The 19,020-nt window shown below is 61.3% G+C and overlaps 10 protein-coding genes across 10 annotated transcripts; 5 read left to right on the top strand and 5 right to left on the bottom strand.

The window, feature by feature from the left end:
* Positions 1-184: 184 nt before the first annotated feature.
* On the top strand, positions 185-2,701 carry PAN0_008d3611 (cysteine proteinase; the record flags this gene model as incomplete). The annotated part of the gene is made up of 1 exon (XM_014801112.1): positions 185-2,701. One exon carries the CDS (start codon positions 185-187, stop codon positions 2,699-2,701), a length of 2,517 nt encoding a protein of 838 aa, XP_014656598.1.
* A 25-nt stretch (positions 2,702-2,726) lies between these two features.
* Positions 2,727-4,850, bottom strand: PAN0_008c3610 (pre-mRNA splicing factor; the record flags this gene model as incomplete). Its single annotated transcript, XM_014801111.1, has 1 exon — positions 2,727-4,850. One exon carries the CDS (start codon positions 4,848-4,850, stop codon positions 2,727-2,729), a length of 2,124 nt encoding a protein of 707 aa, XP_014656597.1.
* Positions 4,851-5,131: 281 nt separating this feature from the next.
* On the top strand, positions 5,132-6,748 carry PAN0_008d3609 (snf7-domain-containing protein; the record flags this gene model as incomplete). Its single annotated transcript, XM_014801110.1, has 1 exon — positions 5,132-6,748. The coding sequence occupies one exon, from the start codon at positions 5,132-5,134 to the stop codon at positions 6,746-6,748; it is 1,617 nt and encodes a 538-aa protein (XP_014656596.1).
* Positions 6,749-8,044: 1,296 nt separating this feature from the next.
* On the bottom strand, positions 8,045-9,190 carry PAN0_008c3608 (uncharacterized protein; the record flags this gene model as incomplete). Its single annotated transcript, XM_014801109.1, has 3 exons — positions 8,045-8,641; positions 8,807-8,922; positions 9,109-9,190. The coding sequence occupies 3 exons, from the start codon at positions 9,188-9,190 to the stop codon at positions 8,045-8,047; spliced, it is 795 nt and encodes a 264-aa protein (XP_014656595.1).
* Positions 9,191-9,279: 89 nt separating this feature from the next.
* Positions 9,280-9,993, top strand: PAN0_008d3607 (40S ribosomal protein S10; the record flags this gene model as incomplete). Its single annotated transcript, XM_014801108.1, has 2 exons — positions 9,280-9,341; positions 9,510-9,993. 2 exons carry the CDS (start codon positions 9,280-9,282, stop codon positions 9,991-9,993), a joined length of 546 nt encoding a protein of 181 aa, XP_014656594.1.
* Positions 9,994-10,354: 361 nt separating this feature from the next.
* PAN0_008c3606 (uncharacterized protein) lies at positions 10,355-10,768 on the bottom strand (the record flags this gene model as incomplete). Its single annotated transcript, XM_014801107.1, has 2 exons — positions 10,355-10,561; positions 10,628-10,768. The coding sequence occupies 2 exons, from the start codon at positions 10,766-10,768 to the stop codon at positions 10,355-10,357; spliced, it is 348 nt and encodes a 115-aa protein (XP_014656593.1).
* A 518-nt stretch (positions 10,769-11,286) lies between these two features.
* On the top strand, positions 11,287-11,640 carry PAN0_008d3605 (uncharacterized protein; the record flags this gene model as incomplete). The annotated part of the gene is made up of 1 exon (XM_014801106.1): positions 11,287-11,640. One exon carries the CDS (start codon positions 11,287-11,289, stop codon positions 11,638-11,640), a length of 354 nt encoding a protein of 117 aa, XP_014656592.1.
* Positions 11,641-11,810: 170 nt separating this feature from the next.
* On the bottom strand, positions 11,811-14,828 carry PAN0_008c3604 (Ca-transporting ATPase; the record flags this gene model as incomplete). The annotated part of the gene is made up of 1 exon (XM_014801105.1): positions 11,811-14,828. One exon carries the CDS (start codon positions 14,826-14,828, stop codon positions 11,811-11,813), a length of 3,018 nt encoding a protein of 1,005 aa, XP_014656591.1.
* Positions 14,829-15,481: 653 nt separating this feature from the next.
* Positions 15,482-15,799, top strand: PAN0_008d3603 (mitochondrial ribosomal protein L31; the record flags this gene model as incomplete). Its single annotated transcript, XM_014801104.1, has 1 exon — positions 15,482-15,799. The coding sequence occupies one exon, from the start codon at positions 15,482-15,484 to the stop codon at positions 15,797-15,799; it is 318 nt and encodes a 105-aa protein (XP_014656590.1).
* A 206-nt stretch (positions 15,800-16,005) lies between these two features.
* PAN0_008c3602 (DNA repair protein, SNF2 family) lies at positions 16,006-18,603 on the bottom strand (the record flags this gene model as incomplete). Its single annotated transcript, XM_014801103.1, has 1 exon — positions 16,006-18,603. One exon carries the CDS (start codon positions 18,601-18,603, stop codon positions 16,006-16,008), a length of 2,598 nt encoding a protein of 865 aa, XP_014656589.1.
* Between the last annotated feature and the right edge of the window lie 417 nt (positions 18,604-19,020).

Below are 19,020 nucleotides of genomic sequence, written 5' to 3'. Positions count from 1 at the left end.
AATTGACAGTGTTCACAAGATGCAGTTGCGTTTGAGTGTGTGAGAAGGTGGACCCTGAAATGAGGCCATGCGCGGAACCTAACGGCGGGCGGAAATTTAGGAGCGGGCGTGCAACGCGCCGCGATCCACCTCCACCTCTGCCCAGCTGCGCAGGTAGAAAGTGGACGACCATCAGCGCTTCGTTATGAGTGCGCCTGGCGGGAGCTGGGATGCATCGCTGTCGGCAGCGTATGAGCATGCGCAGCGGGCGACCAAGGCGGAGCTTGCACGCGACTACTCGTCCGCGTTTGAGCTGTACGTGCGTTCGGGCCAGCTCTTCCTGCACCTGCTCTCCACCCACCCCGTCCCCGCACACGATGGCACACGCGATCGACTCAAGCAGATGGCCAACAAGGTGACCGCACGCGCCGAGAAGATCAAGAGCGCCCACAATGTGCGTCGCGTCGAGCGCGATGTGCTGAGCACCGATCAGCAGGCATCCATCCTAGCCGCCTCGTCCAAGATCAACGCGAGACACTTTCCTGCATGGTCCGAACACAGCTCGACTGTTCAGGCACAGCCCGAGTTATCGCCGGTTCAGATCGGAAAGAAGGCACAGTACAAGCGTGCTGGTCAGGTTGCAGGTGCAGATGCAGGATGGGGTCGAAGGCTGCGCGGACACGAGATCGTACAGGACATTGTAACCGACTGCTCGTTCGTCGCTGCGCTCGAAGCGGCGGCGGAACACGACTTTCTCTTCGGCACCTCCCTCGCCACCTCCTCTCTCCACCCACAAGACGCCTTCGGTCTCCCCTCACCCAGCTCAACGGGTCGATACCGCGTGAAGCTCCACATCAACGGCATCGCTCGATGCATCGAGATCGACGACCATCTTCCGTACTACCCGCGCGAGGGCGGTGAGCGGATCATGGGTGCATCGTGTCGCAAAGGCCACAGTGTCTGGCCAGCGCTGCTCGAAAAGGCATACCTCACGCTCATGGGCGGGTACGACTTCGGCGGATCCAATGCGAGCATCGATGCGCATGCGCTCACCGCGTGGGTGCCCGAACATCTCTTCCTCCGCCACGCCGGGTTTCAGCGCGAAAAGTCCTGGTCCCGCTTTCATGCCGCCTGGACGCAGGGCAGGTGCTTCGCCACCGTGGGCACGCCCAGCAAGACGCAGGGTGGACTGGTGCCCAGCCATAATTATGCGATCCTGGACGTGCGAGTAAGCGCAAGCCAGAGGTACGTCACACTCATGAATCCCTGGCGACACGCAGCACACAACCATCCCAGCATTGCGATCGATACCAAGCCAGAGGACGATGTGGTGGAGGCTATGCAGCGGCTCAAGGTGGAGGATGGCGCGACGTTTACAGTCACCTGGGACGATCTCTGCACGCACTTCGACTCGCTCTTTCTCAATTGGGACCCGAGCTTGTTTGCAAGCACGCTCAGCGTGCATTCGAGCTGGCGCGCTCCCACGCCGCAGGGTGGGGGAAAGGTCGATCAGGCGGATCCGAGGTTTCGGCTGGTGATGTCCCCAACCCCGGACGCTGGTGGTGAAGGGGAGGAGGTGTGGATGTTGCTTACGCGGCACATTACCAGCACGCACGATCGACCCAACGCCGAGCCAGCGCACGAGGCAGAGTACATTGCAGTGCACGTGTTTGAAGACGACACGTCGCGCGGCGAGCCATCTTCGCAGCCTCTGGGGCAAGCGCGGCAAGTAGGGGCCTATGTGGACGGTACGCACTGTCTGGTGCGCTTCAAACCCGCACCTTCTCGCAACGGGGATGTGGCTGAGCGAAGTTTCACCGTGGTGGCGTCAAGGCGTACGTCGCGCGCGGTGGAGACGCGGTATACGCTTTCGATCTACTCGCACCACGCCGTATCGATGTCGCAAGTGCGGACGCATCTGGCGTTTCGCGAGTCGCTCTCTGGCGCATGGACGAGTCGCACAGCGGGCGGCAATGCGACACTACCCACGTTCATGTCGAATCCGCAATACACACTCACCATCCCCGGCGCGGACGAGGTGCAGTTGAGTCTAACGCTCGAATGTTCCGATCGACGGGTACCCGTACAGTTGCTGCTGGCGTATCCAGGTACCGCGAGGGGAGGTCGTGTGACGAGTCTCACCCAAGGCGATGTAGTGCTTTCGAGCGGCATGTATCATCACGGCCTTGCACTGTGCAACACCTCGAATCCGGGTCGAAAAGGTCTGCGTCCCGGGATCTACACCCTCATCGCATCGACGTTCGAAGCAGCCACAACCGCCGATTTTACTCTGAACATCGAATCGACCCATCCAGTCCAGCTCAAGCCGATCCCACAAGAAGGTGCAGGAATGTTCCACAGACGCATCACGGCAAGTTGGACGCAAAGCAACGCAAAAGGTTCGCGTGGCAATGAGGGGTACGGCAACAATCCGAGTTGGCGCCTTGTTGTTCCTCCCCCCGGAATGACCGCACTGGTGGCAAGGATCAAAGCCAACCCGACCCAAGACAGCGTACGACCCTACGTCAATCTAGCACTGTACGACGACAAAGAGGTGGCCAATAGCGGCGCATACACCGATCTACCCTGTGGCGCCGCGCTCGATACACTGCTCAAGCCAGGATCCTACACGCTCGTCGCTTCGACGTACAAGCCCGACGTCCACGCTGCATTCCACATCGACCTGTACACCGCCGTTCGATGCGACGTCACACCTCTCTAGCCGCATTACCCATTCGAATCAATTGCTAGGATGGTGATTTGGATCGTGTGCCCCACTGCGTGCTGACGGCGTAGTAGCCGGGCACGGCGCTCGTCGCCCACTCGAGGTGCGGCAGGGCAAGCAGGTCGCGCAGGTACGTCTTGGTGCCATCCGGTGTGGCCTGTTCGACCGCCTCGCCATACGCGATCCAGTCCGCCTCCGGGCGTCGGTTGAAGAAGACCGAGTCCGGATGCGCCCACGCCTTGTGCCCCGCCGTAGTCGTGTATGTCATGCCCACCGGGTCGTAGCGCGCCACGTTGGCATACAGACCCGTGAGCATGCACCTCGTCACACGCTCCACGGCATCCTCTCTCCCGCGCACCGAACACGTTGCATCGAGCCCGAACCGCACCATGAAGCGCTCGAGCTGCTGCCGGATCGACAGCGCACGACTGAGCGCCGCAAAGTTGAGCCGGTGCCGCTGCGCCCACTTTGCACTCTTGCGTCCCACACGCTCGTCGCTAAACGCAAGCATGACGTTGAGCAGCGTAAACACATCGCCTTGCTGCGCGGCAAACGCACGCTGGCTCAACTGCGTCTGCGGCGTGTGTGGCGAGACAAAGAGCGTGCTCACCTGCATGGTCGCGAGGATGGCGAGCATCTCGTGCGCGCATGCGAACGCCGGCTCGGCCGACGCGACCAGGATCCGTGCCAGATGCGGCGGCAACGGCAGCTCGGCCATCACTGCCCCGCGATCGGTCAGCCGCGCATACTCGTCGAGCGCACCGAGCTCCACGAGCCTCTGCAGACCGGCTGCCAGCAGCGCGGGCGGCGGCGCGGGCGGCACCCACTCGAAGCGCGCGAGGTTGTCGATGCCGAGCGCCTTGAGCATGAGCACGGGTGCGGCCACATCGACGCGCGTGAGCTCGGGCGGCGTCGAGGCGTGCATCTGCTCCACATACCGCTGCGTGTACAGCCGGAAGCACTTGCCCTCCCGAGTCCGCCCCGCACGCCCCGCACGCTGCACCGCCGACGCACGAGAGATGGGCACCACGCCCAGCGCATCCCTCCCCGCACCCGTCGTGGCGCGGAGCTTAACGAGCCCGCAGTCGACGACGTAGACGATGCCGTCGAGCGTGATGCTCGCCTCGGCGATGTTGGTGGCCACCACCACCTTGCGCAGTGCCGACGAGGGCGGCGGAGCAAACACTGCCGTCTGCTCCGACGCCGACAGCCCCGCATGCAGTGGCAGCAGATGCATGCGCGCTGCCGAGTCCGGCAGATCCAGCTGCCGATCCGCAAGCATTTGGAGGGCGGTGTCGATCTCGTCGCGGCCCGTGAGGAAGGCAAGGATGTCGCCGCGCGGCTCAGCGAGGTGGATGTTCCAGATGGTATCGACGGTCTTCTGCAGGTAGTCCTCGCACGGCTCGTCGAGGTACGCCACGTGCACAGGAAATGACCTCCCCTTGATCTGGAGCACCGTCGCTCGGTCTTCTTGGTGCTTGTCACTGCCTTGCGAGACGACGCGACTGTCTTCGAAAAAGTCCTTAAAAGTGAGCGCATCGATGGTGGCACTCGCCACGATGACTCGCAGCTCGGGCCTTTTGCGCAGGATTTTGGAGAGCACACCGAGCAGCAGGTCCGTGTGTACGCCGCGCTCGTGCGCCTCGTCGACCATGATCATGCTGTACCGGGTGAGCAACGGGTCCTTGATGCATTCGCGAAAGAGCGTCCCGTCGGTCATGTATTTGATGCGCGTGGCGGCTGACGAGTTGTCTTCGAATCGTATAGTGTAGCCGACCTCGTGGCCTAGCCTGACGCCCATCTGCTCAGCGACGGTGGCGGCGATGGATACGGCGGCGACGCGACGCGGCTGCGTGCATGCGATCATGTTGCCCGCCGAAGCCGGGGCGGCGGTGGTCCAGCCTGCGTCATATAGAAAGCGTGGGATCTGCGTGGTTTTGCCGGAGCCGGTCTCTCCGACGACGATGAGCACCTGATGGCGCTCGAGCGCATAGAGGATCGAGTCTCGCTGCGCAGCGATGGGCAGAGACGCGGAAGAGGAGGGCACGGCAGATGTGAGGAGCGATGGCTCCGCTTCCGAGTCGCGGTCGAGCGAGCTGCCTGGCCGCGCCGAGCCAGGCTTCCAGAAAGGGCGAGGTGCCGTCATGGCTGCGAAGAGCTGTGGAGCCCGTTGTGCTGCTGGTAAGGCCGCGCCATCGCTGCGAACGAGAATCGGATGGTGGAAGGTGAGGAGGAAGGCTGAGCCGAATGATGCGACCCCAAGAAGTGCCAAATTGGGCTTTTTTGGCAGACCAACACCTCCACACAAATGCCTTTCACCACAACGCACGCCACACAGCTCGTCCCCCGCATCACCGTATCGCTCCACCCTTCTCCTCCATCATCACAAGCTGTCGCTGGATTTGCCATACACCTGACACCGCAAGCATGTCTCCGGACGCCTCCTCGTCCTCATCCTCTTCTTCAGCGGCGGGTGTCGCCAAGTACATCTCAAAGCACCCATCGTTCCGCGACCCACGGTCGCATGCCTCGCCCCTACCGGCCCTGTATGCCGATCTGTCACGGCAGCGCAAGAGCAACCCGGCCGGCTACCGCGCCAGCATCGAGTGGTGGAAGGACACGCTGATCGACGTCACGTGGCAGGGCGTGCAGCTCGACCGCGACCCACCGGCGCTCGATCCCTCCTCGCTCGACTCTCTCGACGATGACGTCGCCTCTGCCTCTTCTTCAGCACCGCTGCCAGACCGCACGGTGTTCCGGCTGGACGAGAGCACCAAGGCGCGCTGGACGGTCGAAGGCGTCGGCCGTCCACTCGGTCTCGGCAGCGTGCTCGCCGAGCTCGAACGCGCCAACACAGTGACACCACTATCCAAGTTCCTGCACAGCAGCAAGCCGCTGCATGGGCCCGCCAAACAGGCCTCTGGGCTGCGGGGCTACCTGCCGACGCCTGGAGGCGTGGCGTCGGCGCTGCTGGTGACGCCGGCACGGTGGGCGGCATCGTCGGTGCTCGGCATGGTCACCGGCTCGGCGGCCGATGACGACTACAGCGAAGACGAGCGGCTGTTTCGCGACAAACGGGGCGACTGGGTCGTGTACGACCTCGTGCACCGCATCGCCTCTGCTTTCCTCATGCACCATTTCGAACACGATGCAACGCTCAGCCCCATCTCGGCGCTCATGACCACGGCCGAGTTTCGGCAGCGCCTCGCGCGCGTCTGTGCATCGCAGTTCGGCTTCCATCCAAGCGAGCGCGATGTCCAACTGGTCCTCACGCATCTTTCTCGCGACTGCGGCGGCGTGCTCACCACCAGCGGTGGCATAATCAAGCTCGCCGCCAGTGAAGATGAGGTGGCGGAGCGGATTAGCGAGGAGGACCGCGGGGTGGTGGCGGTGAAAGAGACGGTGCGCAAGGTCGAGATGCAGATCAGCTCGCTCGAGGCGCAGATGGGTCGACGTACTGCGCAGGCCAAGGAGGCGTTGCGCAAGGGGAACAAGGCGCAGGCTGCATCGTACGTGCGCAGCAGGCGGGCGTTGGAGGAGGTGTTGACCAAACGCATGGGTGCACGCGAGACCATGACGCGCGTCCTCATCGGCATCGAACAGGCCAAGAGCGACGTCGAAATCGTGCGCGCATACCAGACGAGCAATGAGGTGATGCACAAGCTGCTTGCCCAACCCGAACTCAACATCGACAACGTCGATCGCACCGTCGAGGCGCTCGAACAGTCGTTGGCTAGCCAGCGCGAGGTCGACGATGCCATTCGTACCACCGCGCCTAGTGACGTGGATGAAGACGAGATCCAACAAGAGCTCCAACAGCTGCTCGACGAAAAGAATGCGAAATCGAAAGACGAAGCTCCGCCAAAGGAAGATGCAAAGACTCCAGTCACACAAGAGCCGCAACTCGCTGCAAAGCCGCAGGATACAACAGACGACGACCTCATCGCGCGCTTCAACCAGCTCCGTCTCCCTCCCACCACCGACCCTGCGCAATCCACTCCAACAACACCTACACCGGACCGCTCAGAAGCCATCTCTCAATAATCCCGCGTCTTCCTACTCGCCCCACCCCCATCCCCACCTCGAGCGAATGAATCGCAAAACACGTGCGTGGCAACGCGCTCTTTGCATGATGATACAAGTCGGCCTCGTTTCCACAACCGAATTCGAAACCGCAACGGTGCGATGAAAATGTAATGTGTGGGAGAAATGCGTGGAATGACGACCGCTCCGACCTTGTCAGGAAACAATCGCCATCCCTTTTTTCGTATTGGCTCGACAAGACGATCCTAGCAATAATGGAGCGGCATTAATCTTGAGCCGAACCGAGCGTGTATGTGTGTGCATGATGAGGGTGAACAGTCCAAACGGGCGAGTTTACTTCTCGCCGTTGGGGTTCATGCGGCGCTTGCCACCGGGGGTGGTGACGGCGTTCACGAATCTAGAAAGGATCAAGATGCAGAAGTGTCAGAAACCAAGGAGCAGGTTGAAAGCGAATCTAGCATGAGCTTCCAGCAACATCGAAGTCAACCTCGTCAGGTGGTGAGGACGCCGATTCGTCAAGATCACGAGAAGACCTTATTCGTCGCGTAGGTTCGAGCCCCAACAAATGCGAGTGGCAACTGTATTGCGCCAGATCGGGTTGACGCTGGCGATCGCAGACCCGTTCCTTGCTTGGTGATGCGACGATGGGCGAAGAACATTGCATGCCGTCCGACATGACCTGATGCCAAGATGATGCAGCTTCCATGGTGTCATGGTGGTGATGTATCGTTGCCGAGGTCGGCGCGGCCTCGCTGCTGGTGGTCGACTCGATGCTGCTTGAATCTCATGCTTGGCTTAGGGCAAACTTACCGTCGGGTGTACAAGAGACGCTTCTTAGCGCGGCCCTTGGGCTGCTTGGCCTTCTCTTGCTTCTCGACCTTGGGGGTCTGCGACTTGACCTTACCGGCACGCGCGAGGGATCCGTGAACCTTACCCATCTTGAATATGTGTTATCGAGGGCCTGCAAGTGTCACAAGTGTCGACGAGGTGAAAAAGACAACGGTCGAGTCAGATGGTGGTCGATTGGGAAAGCGAGACGGGACGCGCTGGTCTGGTCGCATCGAAATGGGCGCGCATCGGTCTGTCGGGACTGGGCTGGGTGGAAATTTCTGTTTGAGCCTGCTGCATTTCGAGATTCGCCCTCGCTGTGCGTCTGTCCAAAATCTCCAGCCTGGCCTGCGATGTGTGCAATTCGGCCCTACGTCAAGGTCGCGCCTATGATCGCGTCCATTGATGCAGCAACGAGAAAAGCTCCGACTCCGAAGCCAAACGCCGATGCTTTTTGCACATTGGCCTTCAAGTGGGAATCTGTGAATGATGGATGGCCAAGGGCGCAAGCAAGGTCGGTCCAGAATGTCGAGCGATGGCGTGGCGGTGGCGAATCATCCGGATGCTTTGGTGCGAGCGAGTGTCGAATGATGCAATGTGGCGATTCTGAGCCGCTTTCAGGTAGTGCGAGTCGATGGGTGCTGGCGGCGATGGCGTACCTGAATGCGAGATGGCGAGATGGCGAGAGTTGCGCAGCAGTGACGAGCAGACCGATGCGGGTTCGATGCGACAAGGGCTGGTGTAGACGCTTACGTTTATGAGTACCTTGACGATATGGAGAGCAGAAGGAGGAGAGGTGGCGGCGTGGCCTCCCATAGTGTCGGGACGCGCGCCACTCGTCGAGCCTCTCAACTCAGCCTCCGCTGCGTCGAATTCGCAAGCTCTGCCATCTGCTGCCGTCAATTTTGCACGCTTGCATCGCCGGTGGCCCAAAGACTGGCCAGCAGGCCCGGCCTGACCGCCTGACCAGCCGCTGAGCTCACAGACGGCCTGCGCGCGTAACTGGGCGCGGCTCGGTGCTGCCAGCCAGCGGCCACGAGAATTCGCATGGCAGCAGACGGCGATCTTGTGCACCGTGCATGGAGAGTGGTGAGGCAGCCTGAAATTCACCGGAATTCCAATTTTGGCAGAGGGGCATAGCAGGGTCCGTTCTGGCCCGAATCTGCTTCCAGGCAAGCAGTCGAAATTTCGAACGTGGGAACTTTTATTTTCTGCTTGCACGTGACCCACCTTCTCCTCCATCGAGACCAAAATGTCGCAGCTCAACGCAGTCACACCGCCGTCGGCTGTGCCCTGCGCCAAGGAAGCGCGCCCGATCTGAGCGTCAGGCTCCGGCTTGGGTGGAGCTGGCGAGCGAGTTGTCCAAGACGAAGATCCGCTCAGAGTCCGGAGACGAGACGAGCGTATGGTGTTGGTCGTCGCTGCCAGCTTCTCTTCCTTCCCACCAGGACTCATCCCACATCAAGATTGTAAGTGTTTCAGCATGACAGCATGATCAGCAGACAGCAGTCGACAGCATCGAAACCAGATACGACCTAGGTAGTAGAAACGCATTCGGACAGCACCAGCGAATTCACATCGCGTTTCCATCGCGGCAGCGGCAGCGGACATCATGGTTGGAAGACTACGACGTGTCAGCACCAGAGGAAGGAGCCCTGTCAGGAGCAATTGGACACATATCGGAGCGTAGTCGTGGAGGAACTATGGTGCAATGGAAACGTGGTCTCGAACGCACGGCTTGCAATGCATTGGACCGCGCTCGGAGGTTTGTTGGAAGAAGTAGACCTTTTCGTAGCGTCCAAGACCCGCGTTTTGCCAGTACATCAACTCGACACTGTCTGCTATTCAACCTACCGTCGTGACATCACCATCACATCCACCACCAACACGTTCGCTGACCCCGACTCCCACTGTCTCTTCCTCCACCCCGCAGTGACTCTGCCAAAATGATCATCAGCAAGGAGAACCGCAAGACCATCTACGCCTCTCTCTTCAAGGAGGGCGTCATGGTTGCCCCCAAGAACTTCACCGTTCAGCACCCCGAGCTCGAGATCCCCAACCTCGAGGTGGTCAAGGCGCTCCAGTCGCTCACCTCGCGCGGCTACGTGCACACGCAGTTCTCGTGGCAGTGGTACTTCTACACCCTCACCGACGAGGGTGTTGAGTACCTGCGCGAGTTCCTCCACCTCCCCGCCGAGATCGTGCCCGCCACGCACAAGCGCCCCGCCCGCCCTGCGCGTGCCCCCGTCGGTGGCCGTGACGGTGCCTACCGCGCCCCCCGCGGCGACCGTGACGGTGGCGACCGCGAGTACCGCCGCCGCGACGGCGCTGCTGCTGGCGACAAGAAGGACGGCGCCCCCTCGGGCGAGTACCGCCCCCGCTTCGCCGGTGTCGGCCGTGGCGCCCCCCGCCAGTAATCTCGTCGCCAACCATCTAGCCTCAAGCCTTCCAAGTTGTCTCCCACGTCATCAGGAAGGATCTTGACTCGATCAGCGACTTCCCCACAAAAAAAGGAGACTCTTCATCTCCACCCTTTTCAATCCCTCTCCAGATGCGGCAGGGCACGTTTGGATAGGCTTTCGTTGCGCGAAGCCGGGCACAACTTCAAGGCTTTACACACCTGTTCTTTCTTCTTTCGACTGTTTCTTAAACACGTGCATAGCCGCTTGAAGCCTCTTGTTCCAAATCCAACGTCGGGCTGGCGCCCTTAGTCCGCCATGCATCTCTTTGTTTTCTTAGTGGATGTATTCGCATTGTGCTGCAAACCCATCGTGTTCGCTACTCTTTCTCGGGTTTGCCAGTGCGCGGCTTGCGCTTTGAGATGGTCTTGCTATCGGGGTTCTGGGTGGCTAGACGCGAGGCTTGGGGCTTGGCGCTGGACGAGTCCATGTCGGCGCCTGTTTCGGACTGAATTTGGTCGGCAGCCGTATCGGGACGCGAGGTGGTAGAGTCGTATGCGCTGCTGCTGTGTGCGATCTCCTCGGTCTGTATCGCCGCCAAAGTGTTAGTATAATAAACAGCTTTACGAGAGCGGAGGTGGAGTTGACTTACAGAGGCAGAGCCTGGAGTGGTGGCTTCGCTTTCCGAGCCGGGCTTGACGGCCGAATAGGCGGTCTGGGATGTGCGCAACCGCACAACTGCACTCGTGTGCATACGTGCCGCGCGAACCATCGATACAAAAGCTGAAGACATGGCGAACATGATATCGGTTCAGACCCCGTCGACGTAGCATCACGAGAGAGTTTATATACGAACGGCAACCGCTGTACTTGCGACTCAGCCCTGGAGAGCGGCCGTGATGGACCCTTGGACCCGCCAGCATAGTTTGGCGCCACGCCAGTCAAGGGTGCTGATTCACAGACGCCACACAGAGCGGCCATCGTCGGGCAGCGTCGCTACTGGACAGCTGTGAGCGCGGGTGAGCCAGTGACGTTGTGCTCACTCACCCGTGCCGCCGTGAATAAAATCACCCGATTTCCGACCTTGAGCCGATCTGGGGTGGCGCGGCCGATGCGGCCAAGCGCGTGCCGTCGGGGCCTTGGCATCCCCCTGGCCACATCTCCACCACCGCCACCACCACCTGTCTCCATCTTCACGCTCGCACGCATACATCCTCGTCTCTTCCACAGCCCTCATCGGACGCGCTCTCACCACAACGTGGTCACATCCTCACCTCCGGCGCATCACCTTTTGGAACCGTGGAAACCAGCATGACCACCCCCAATTCGCTAGTGCTCCTCCTCGCCAGCATTGTGCTCCTGTGTCTCTCCACGGCACAAGCAGGCCCGGGCGTCGACCCGGCATCGATAGCGCACCTCCCATACCAGTACTTCCACGAGGACGGTGTGGGCGGTACGAACGCAGCATGCTGGCTATCGCGTCAACCCTTCCCACCCACCGAAGGCGTCCACTGTCGCTTCGCAGACACCATCTCCCAAGTCAAGGGCCGCCAAATCCACCAGTGCTCCGGCGAACAACACCTCTTCTGCAACGCTTGCCACGACCTCGAAACCAAACTCACAGATCCAAAAGAACAGGTCGCCTGGAAGGTCCAAGGTTGCTAAAAAAAAACTCCCACCATCTCATCCAGGGCTCAAAGATCGGCCCAAAGTATATCCGCATACCAATTGCACTTCTCTTTCGCATTCCTGTCTATTTTGAAAAGTGCTAGTGCAGCTTTGTCTATCCCTCAAACCTGCAAGGAAGAGGAGGCAAGAACGGAGCGAGGCAAGGTCTACACGTGCTTGTCCTTGGTGGCGGGCTTTTGTTGGTTGAGGAAAAAGTGGCGCGTGATGAGCTTGCACACCTCTTCGATCGCAATCACGGGTGCCGAGATCCAGACGACCGCCTTGACCTCTTCGACATTGAGCCTGGTTACCTGGAACCAGTCCTGGAGGAACGGCACGGTGCAAATCGCATAGTGCAGCGCGAGCGACAACGCAATGGCGCCGATGAGCAACGGGTTCTTCCAGGGTCCAAAGGTGAGCAGCGAGTCGGTCTCGCTGATGGCATTGAGCGCATTGAACATCTCGACCACCACGAGCACCGAGAGCGCAATCGTCGCCGGCTGCCTATACGCCGTAAAGATACCGCAGTCGACGCCCTCGAACAGCCCACCCTTGGCCTGGGCGGCGGGCAGCGCACACTGGTGGAAATGCGACAGCTGCGCATACGAGATCTGCGGCCCACCCGTGTAGAGCACAAACCACCACGCATATCCAAAGATCGTCGCCGCCCCCACGAACGCACCCACCAGCAGGTAGCGCGTAAAAATCCAGCCCGAGATGAGCGGGTCGTTGCGCGAGCGCGGCTTCTCGCGCATGATGCTCGTCGCGGGCGGGTTAAAGCCCAGCGCCGTCGCCGGCAGTCCATCCGTCACCAGGTTGACCCACAGCAGCTGCACGGGGATCAGCGCCTCGGGCAGTCCCAGCACCACCGTGAGGAAGATCGACACCACCTCACCAATGTTGCTCGAGATCAGATAGCGAATGAAGCTCTGCATGTTGTTGAAGATCGATCGGCCCTCCTGCACGGCCGCCTCGATGGTGGCAAAGTTGTCGTCGGCCAGCACCATGTCCGCGGCGAGCTTGGCCACGTCGGTTCCCGAACCCATGGCAATACCAATGTCGGCCTTCTTGAGCGCGGGCGCGTCGTTGACGCCGTCACCCGTCATGGCGACCACGAGGCCCTGGCTCTGGAGCAGGTCGACGAGCTGCGACTTGTGCGAGGGCTCGACGCGCGAAAAGAGGCTCGCGCGCGACACGGCGGCGAGCTTGTCGTCGCGCGTGGCGAGCGCGTCGAATTCGCGGCCGGTGAACGACTTGCCGTCGAGCGGCTCGGTGGCGTCAAAGACGCCGATCTGGCGGCAGATGGTCTCGGCGGTGTTCTTGTTGTCTCCGGTGATGACGATGACGCGGATGCCCGCCTGGCGGCAGCGCTGGATGGCGGTGCGCACCTCGGGACGCGGCGGGTCGAGCATGCCGACGAGGCCGACGAGCGTCATCTTTTGCTCAAACTGCACGTACTCGGCGGGGCTGCTGCTGCGGTACGACTCGACGTCGAGCGGCACGTCTTCCTTGACGGCGATGGCGAGCGTGCGCAGGCCGAGGCGGCCGTACTCGAGCACCTTGTCGCCGATCTGGGAGCGGAGGCGGGCGTCGAGCGACTGGGCCTTCTTGCCGATGAGCACCGAGTCGCAGCGCTCGACGACGCTCTCGGGCGCGCCCTTGACGAGCAGGCAGCCGGTGGCGGAGGAGCGCTGGATGAGCGTCGACATGCTCTTGCGGTCGCGGCTGAACTCAAAGGTGAGCAGACGCGGATGCGCCTTGCCGTACTCGTTGGTGATGGCGCCGGCGCGTGCGTGCGCATCGAGCTTGGCGACGCTGGCGTTGACGGCGGCGTCGTGGTGGCCGAGCTTCTCGACGAGCACCTTGAGCGCGGCCTCGGTGGGCTGGCCGACGATGGTGTAGTTGGCGTGGTCGTCGAGGTGTACGTGGGAGTCGTTGCAGATGGAAGACACTTCGGCGAGGGCGTGGAAGGCGGTGCGGGGTTGGTTGAGGCCGGTGACGATCTTGCCGTCGGCGTCGGAGATGTCGCCAATGGGGGCAAAGGTGCTGCCAGAGACCGAGTAGTCTGCGAGGGAGGCAGAGGTGCTAAAGACGGAGAAGTGGGTGACGCTCATCTGGTTGGTGGTGAGGGTGCCGGTCTTGTCGGAGCAGATGACGTTGGTGGAGCCGAGGGTCTCTACGGAGGGGAGGTGGCGTACGATGGCGTTCTTCTTTGCCATCTTTTTGGTGCCGAGGGCGAGGCAGGCGGTGATGACGGCGGCGAGGCCCTCGGGGATGGCGGCGACGGCGAGTGCGACGGCGATCTTGAAGTAGTACATGGCGCCGCGCACCCAGCCGTGGTGGGAAGGGTCGTTGAAGTGGCGGAAGTTGACGATCCAGACGAGGATGCAGATGACGGTGATGACCTTGGCGAGGAGTTCGCCAAAGTCGTCGAGCTTCTGCTTGAGCGGCGTCTTTTCGTCGTCGTCCTTGGAGATTTCGGCGTGGATGTCGCCGATGGCGGTGCGTGTGCCGGTGAGTGCGACGACGGCGAGGGCGGTGCCGTTGGCGACGGTGGTGCCGGAGAAGAGGATGTTGGTCTGGTCCTGCTTGACGGCGTTGGGGTCGTGGACGGGGTCGAGCGACTTGTTGACCGAGATGGACTCGCCGGTAAGGATGGCCTGGTCTACGCGGAAGGAGGAGGAGTTGATGGCGATGAGGCGACAGTCTGCGGGGATCTTGTCGCCGACGGTGAGGATGAGGATGTCGCCGGGGACGAGGAGCTCGGAGCGCACCTTGTCGGTGTCGGCGTTGCGGATGACGGTGGCGGTGTCGGGGCTGTACTCCTTGAGGGCGTCGATGGCCTTGTCGGCGTTGCGCTCCTGGACGACGCCTACGGTTGCGTTTGCGATGAGGATGAGGAAGATGACGCCGGGCTCGATCAGGGCGGCGCCGAGCGTGGTGTCCTCCTCGAGCAGGGCGAGCGCGAACGAGATGACGGCCGAGGCGAGGAGGATGAGCACGAGCTGGTCCTTGAACTGCTCGAGGATGAGCTCCCAGAGCGGCGTGGGCGGCTGCTCGGGCAGCGTGTTGTCGCCGTACTTTGCGCGGCGCTGTTCGACCTCATCGTCCGAGAGACCCTTGGAGGGGTCGACGCTGAGGATGGTGAGCGCCTCGTGGACGGACTTTGTCCATGCGGCGTCCATGGTGGGCAGCTCGCTTCTGCGCTTTCTAGGGGAGGAAAGAGCGGGACAAGCGACGTTGGGCGGGAGGAGAAGAGGAAGAGGGTGGAGGGTGAGGAGGAAGAGGTGCACGAAGAACAGCGCCGAAGAGCTGTCCGACTTTTAGGCGGTTGCCTACGTGGAGCTCAACTGCAGGTGGAGAGGCAGAAGGGGAGAGAGCCCGAGCCAATAGTGGCCGTCGGCTTTGCCGAGTGGGGATTCGCTCTTTTGTCGGTGCGCTACGTGTCACTTTTTCCCTTCCCCTCCTTTTTTCGCACTCTCCGGTGCTTCGGCGCACTTCCGCTGCAATGTCACAAGTTGCTCACACGCTCCGAATGCATCTTTGCTCTTTGAAGTGGAGACGGCCTCCTTCCGAGTCTCTCTCGCGCTGAGTTCGACGAGCGAAGCAAGAAGTTTCTTAGTCAGGGTGAACAGAATCGGCGGCTTCTTCGCCGTGATCGACACGTGGAGGCTGTGCATCTCAGCACGGGCCTGACACCTCCCGATCCCGATCCTTCATTTATCGCAGCCTAACATTGTTTTGTTGAAAAAATGGCAGCTTCCGGGCTTTGAGAAAGAATTTGGACCTCGACACGGATCTTCTCATCCACCACCTCACCTCATACATACTATTCGACATGTTTGGAGCGTTTCGAGCTTCGATGCCTTCGCTGGGCGGGTTGCTGTGGAAGAATCCATGGCGTCTATCATCTCCGCGCAAGAACCGCGTCCGCATGCGTCTGCGGGCCGTCGACGATGTCATTGCAACCCTGCAACAGTCCAACATCCAATGCGCTTCCCTCAACAGAGCCCTCGCAATCCCGACCGAATCCCAGATGCTGCCAAAGGACAAATACACTACCTTCAGCAAACACGACCGAGGCTTCAGAAAGAGCGTACACAAGGTTCCCAAATGGACCCGCAAAACCATCCGCGAAAACCCGGTCGGTTACTAAACCGTCATCCCACTTCTCCAATCCGATCGCCGACTCGACTGCATCCAACCTCAACCCCCTTGTACACTAGCCCAGCTTTGCCACCCAGCAAACAACATTTTGCAAACCACAAGCGCTCGCGCTCGCTCGATAATACTGCAAACACACATACATTGATACGCACAAAGCAGGGGTATAGGGCGCAGCACCGCCAAATGGCACGCGCGCTAGTGGCTGCAGTACTGAAACACAAAGCTCACGTCGTCGTACGCCTGCTCGGCACGCAGCAGGTCGTCGTGCAGGTGGTGCATCTCCGCTTTGCCGTAGTGGTTCCACGTGCTCGTGTCGCCGTACAGCAGCGCAGGCGCCTTGACAAACTGCTTGCCCGACTTGCACCGCTTGCACTTGTACGTGTCGTGCGTGTCGCACGCCGTCTCCTCCTTGAACGCAAACAGCGCACGCAGATCCTCGCCCGAAAAGTGCCGCGCCGCATCCTGCGCCTCGTCCACCACGCACGACGACAGCGACTGCTTGTGCGACTGCCGCTGCAGGATCTTCTCCTCGATCGACCCCGTCGCGATGAACCGGTACACAAAGCACGACTTCTTCTGCCCGTCGCGCCACACCCGCGCCAGCGCCTGCTGATCCGACGCCGGATTCCAGTCCGGGTCAAACAGCACCAGTCGATTCGCCCCAATCAGATTGAGTCCGCATCCGCCCGCCTTGGACGAGAGCAAAAAGATGAACTCCTTGCCCTCCGGATCGTTGAACCGGTCCACCAGCTTCTGTCGCTTGTTGATCGTCATGGTGCCGTCCAGCCGGAACATGCCCCACCGGTTCGCGCGGCACATGCGCTCAAACACGTCGAGCGTCTGCGTATAGTTGGAGATGAGCACAATCTTGTCGTTCGTCGTCGCACGGATCGTCTCGAGGAAGCGCTGCAGCACCATCATCTTGCCCGACAGCTCCGGGTTGACGTAGCGTCGGTCGCGCGGCGTGTAGCCCTCGGGAAAGTACTGCTCGCTCCCGTCCAGGTCGCTCGGCAGATCCAGCAGATCCGGATGGTTGCACAGCTTCTTCAGGATGCCGATCGCCTTGAGCGGCTGGCTGCCCGTGCCGCGCAGCAGCTTCTTGATCTCGGGCGATCGGATAAAGAGGCGGTACAGATCCAGCTGGAACGGCGCCATCTTGCAGAACACCACGTGCTCGTACTTGACCGGCAGGTACTTGGACAGCAGATCGTTGGTGCGTCGGATGATGAAGCGGCTCACCAGCGCCGACAGCTGGCTCAGCTTCTCGTTGGCCTCCTGCTGCTGCTTCTCCGTCGCCTCGGCATCGCGTCCCTTGAGAATGGCGATCTCAAAGTTCTTGCGGAACTCGACGCGGCTGCCCAGCAGCTCCGGGTTGGCAAAGTTGAGCAGCGCAAAGTACTCGGAGAGGTCGTTCTGAATGGGCGTGCCCGACAGGATGACGCGACGGCGCACCTTGATCTGCGTGAGCGCCTGGAACGTGAGCGAGTCGGCGTTCTTGAGCCGATGGCCTTCGTCGCAGAGCAGCAGTCCCACCTCGGTATTGCCGAGCTCTTCCTGCAAGTTGCGCAGAGTCTCGTAGGAGACGATCATCACCGGCTGCGTGATGGCGCGGCCCGAGGCATTGCACCATCGACGCGTCGCTTCGATCATCTCGTCCTTGCTGAGTTTGCCGTCGAGCGCGAGCGTGCCTGGCGCCTTTGCCCCAAGCCACTTGGTCAGCTCGTTGGCCCAGTTGCGCACCAGCGACGAAGGGCAGACGATGATGCACTTGTCGATCGTCGACTTTTTCGAGATGGGCGATTGCTTGAGCAAGGTCCACATGAGCGCGATGCACTGCAGCGTCTTGCCCAGACCCATCTCGTCGGCCATGATGCAGCCGTATGCATTCTCGACCACGAGGCCGGTGGTGCATCGGTAGAGGAACTTGACACCTTCGACCTGATGCGGACGCAGCACCTTGCTGAGGATCGGGTCGATCACGACCGGTATCTTTTCGACCTCTTTGGACTTTGCCTTGTTGAGGCCGAGGATGTCGGCGAGGCTCTTGTGAGGCGTCGGGATGGGCGCACCTGCCTCGATGCGCTCCTCTTCGGCAGCCTGCTCCTGCTGAAGTTCGGCCTTCCTGCGTTCAGCTTCACGGTCGTCGACGGTGGGGTCGAAGAGCACGATGGCGTGTTCGCCCATGGGGTCGTGCAGGGGGCGCGGCGGAATGTCGATCTGCCTTCTCGTGCCGAGCGCAGCGTGGGAGAGACGTGTCTCGACCACTTGGCCCTGCTTGTTGGTCATGACGGGCACGGAGAAGCCCTTCTTGATGGCGTTGGGCTTGACCTCAAAGACGTCCCACTTGCGACGGTCGACGTTGAGCGACACGCCGTTGGCGTCGATGCCCTTGTAGACGCCCTCGAGCGTCTTCATGGCTGCCTTGCCCTTTTTCTTTGCGCCGGCTCGAGCGCCTTTGGCAGCGCCCTCGTCTTCCGAGTCCGAGCCTTGCGCTGCAGCGCCGTCGTCGGTCGCGCCGGCGTCCATGCCTGCGTAGTCGACCTTTTTCCTCTTTCTGCCACCTTCCGGATTGTCCTTTTCGCGTTGGTTGGCGAACGAGGGCGGCTTGAACGGCTTGCGTCCCAGTAGAGGCCCAAAGCCAGCCGCGTTGGCATTGCGGGTGATGTCGGCCAGCGGCTGGCGGGAGAGTGGCGATCCTTTGGCGGCGGGGGTCTTGCCAGCGCCCTTGTCTGTCTCGCCGGTGGCTGGCGAGGGCGAACCTCCCAATGCCGCGAGGATGACGCTCCTACGCATCCTGACTCGCAATTCTGAGTGCGCAGCCTCGTCGCTCGCCCCTCAAAGCTCTTCGGAAGGGCGATGTATGCAGGCGTATGCACGCGTCCGCGTTCGATTGCAAGTGCAGCCGGCAGTCGCGTCGCGCTGCGTTGGTGGTGGCCGTCGCTGCGGCGGTTCTGAATGAGCGGCAACGCGATGAAGCAGGTGAAGGCTAGTGGGAATGGCTGATGGAGATGGTAGTGATGAAGAAGACCAGAGCAGTCGGCCTCGGAATGCTGGCTGAGCTGAGAGCTGCGCTTCGGCTTGGCCGTGAATCGCTGCAGCAAGGTCGGATAAGCCACGCCACCGCGCGTAGCAGCCGCCTTCAGTCAAGCCTCGCCACGCAGCTCAGCCGCGCTCCAAAAGGGGCCGCCCGAAATTCGTGACTGCTGCTGA

This window comes from Moesziomyces antarcticus, assembly GCF_000747765.1.
Source record: "Moesziomyces antarcticus DNA, scaffold: scaffold_v10008, strain JCM 10317, whole genome shotgun sequence".
In the NCBI taxonomy this organism is placed as follows: Eukaryota; Fungi; Basidiomycota; class Ustilaginomycetes; order Ustilaginales; family Ustilaginaceae; genus Moesziomyces; species Moesziomyces antarcticus.
This window is presented reverse-complemented; position numbering and strand designations above follow the sequence as displayed.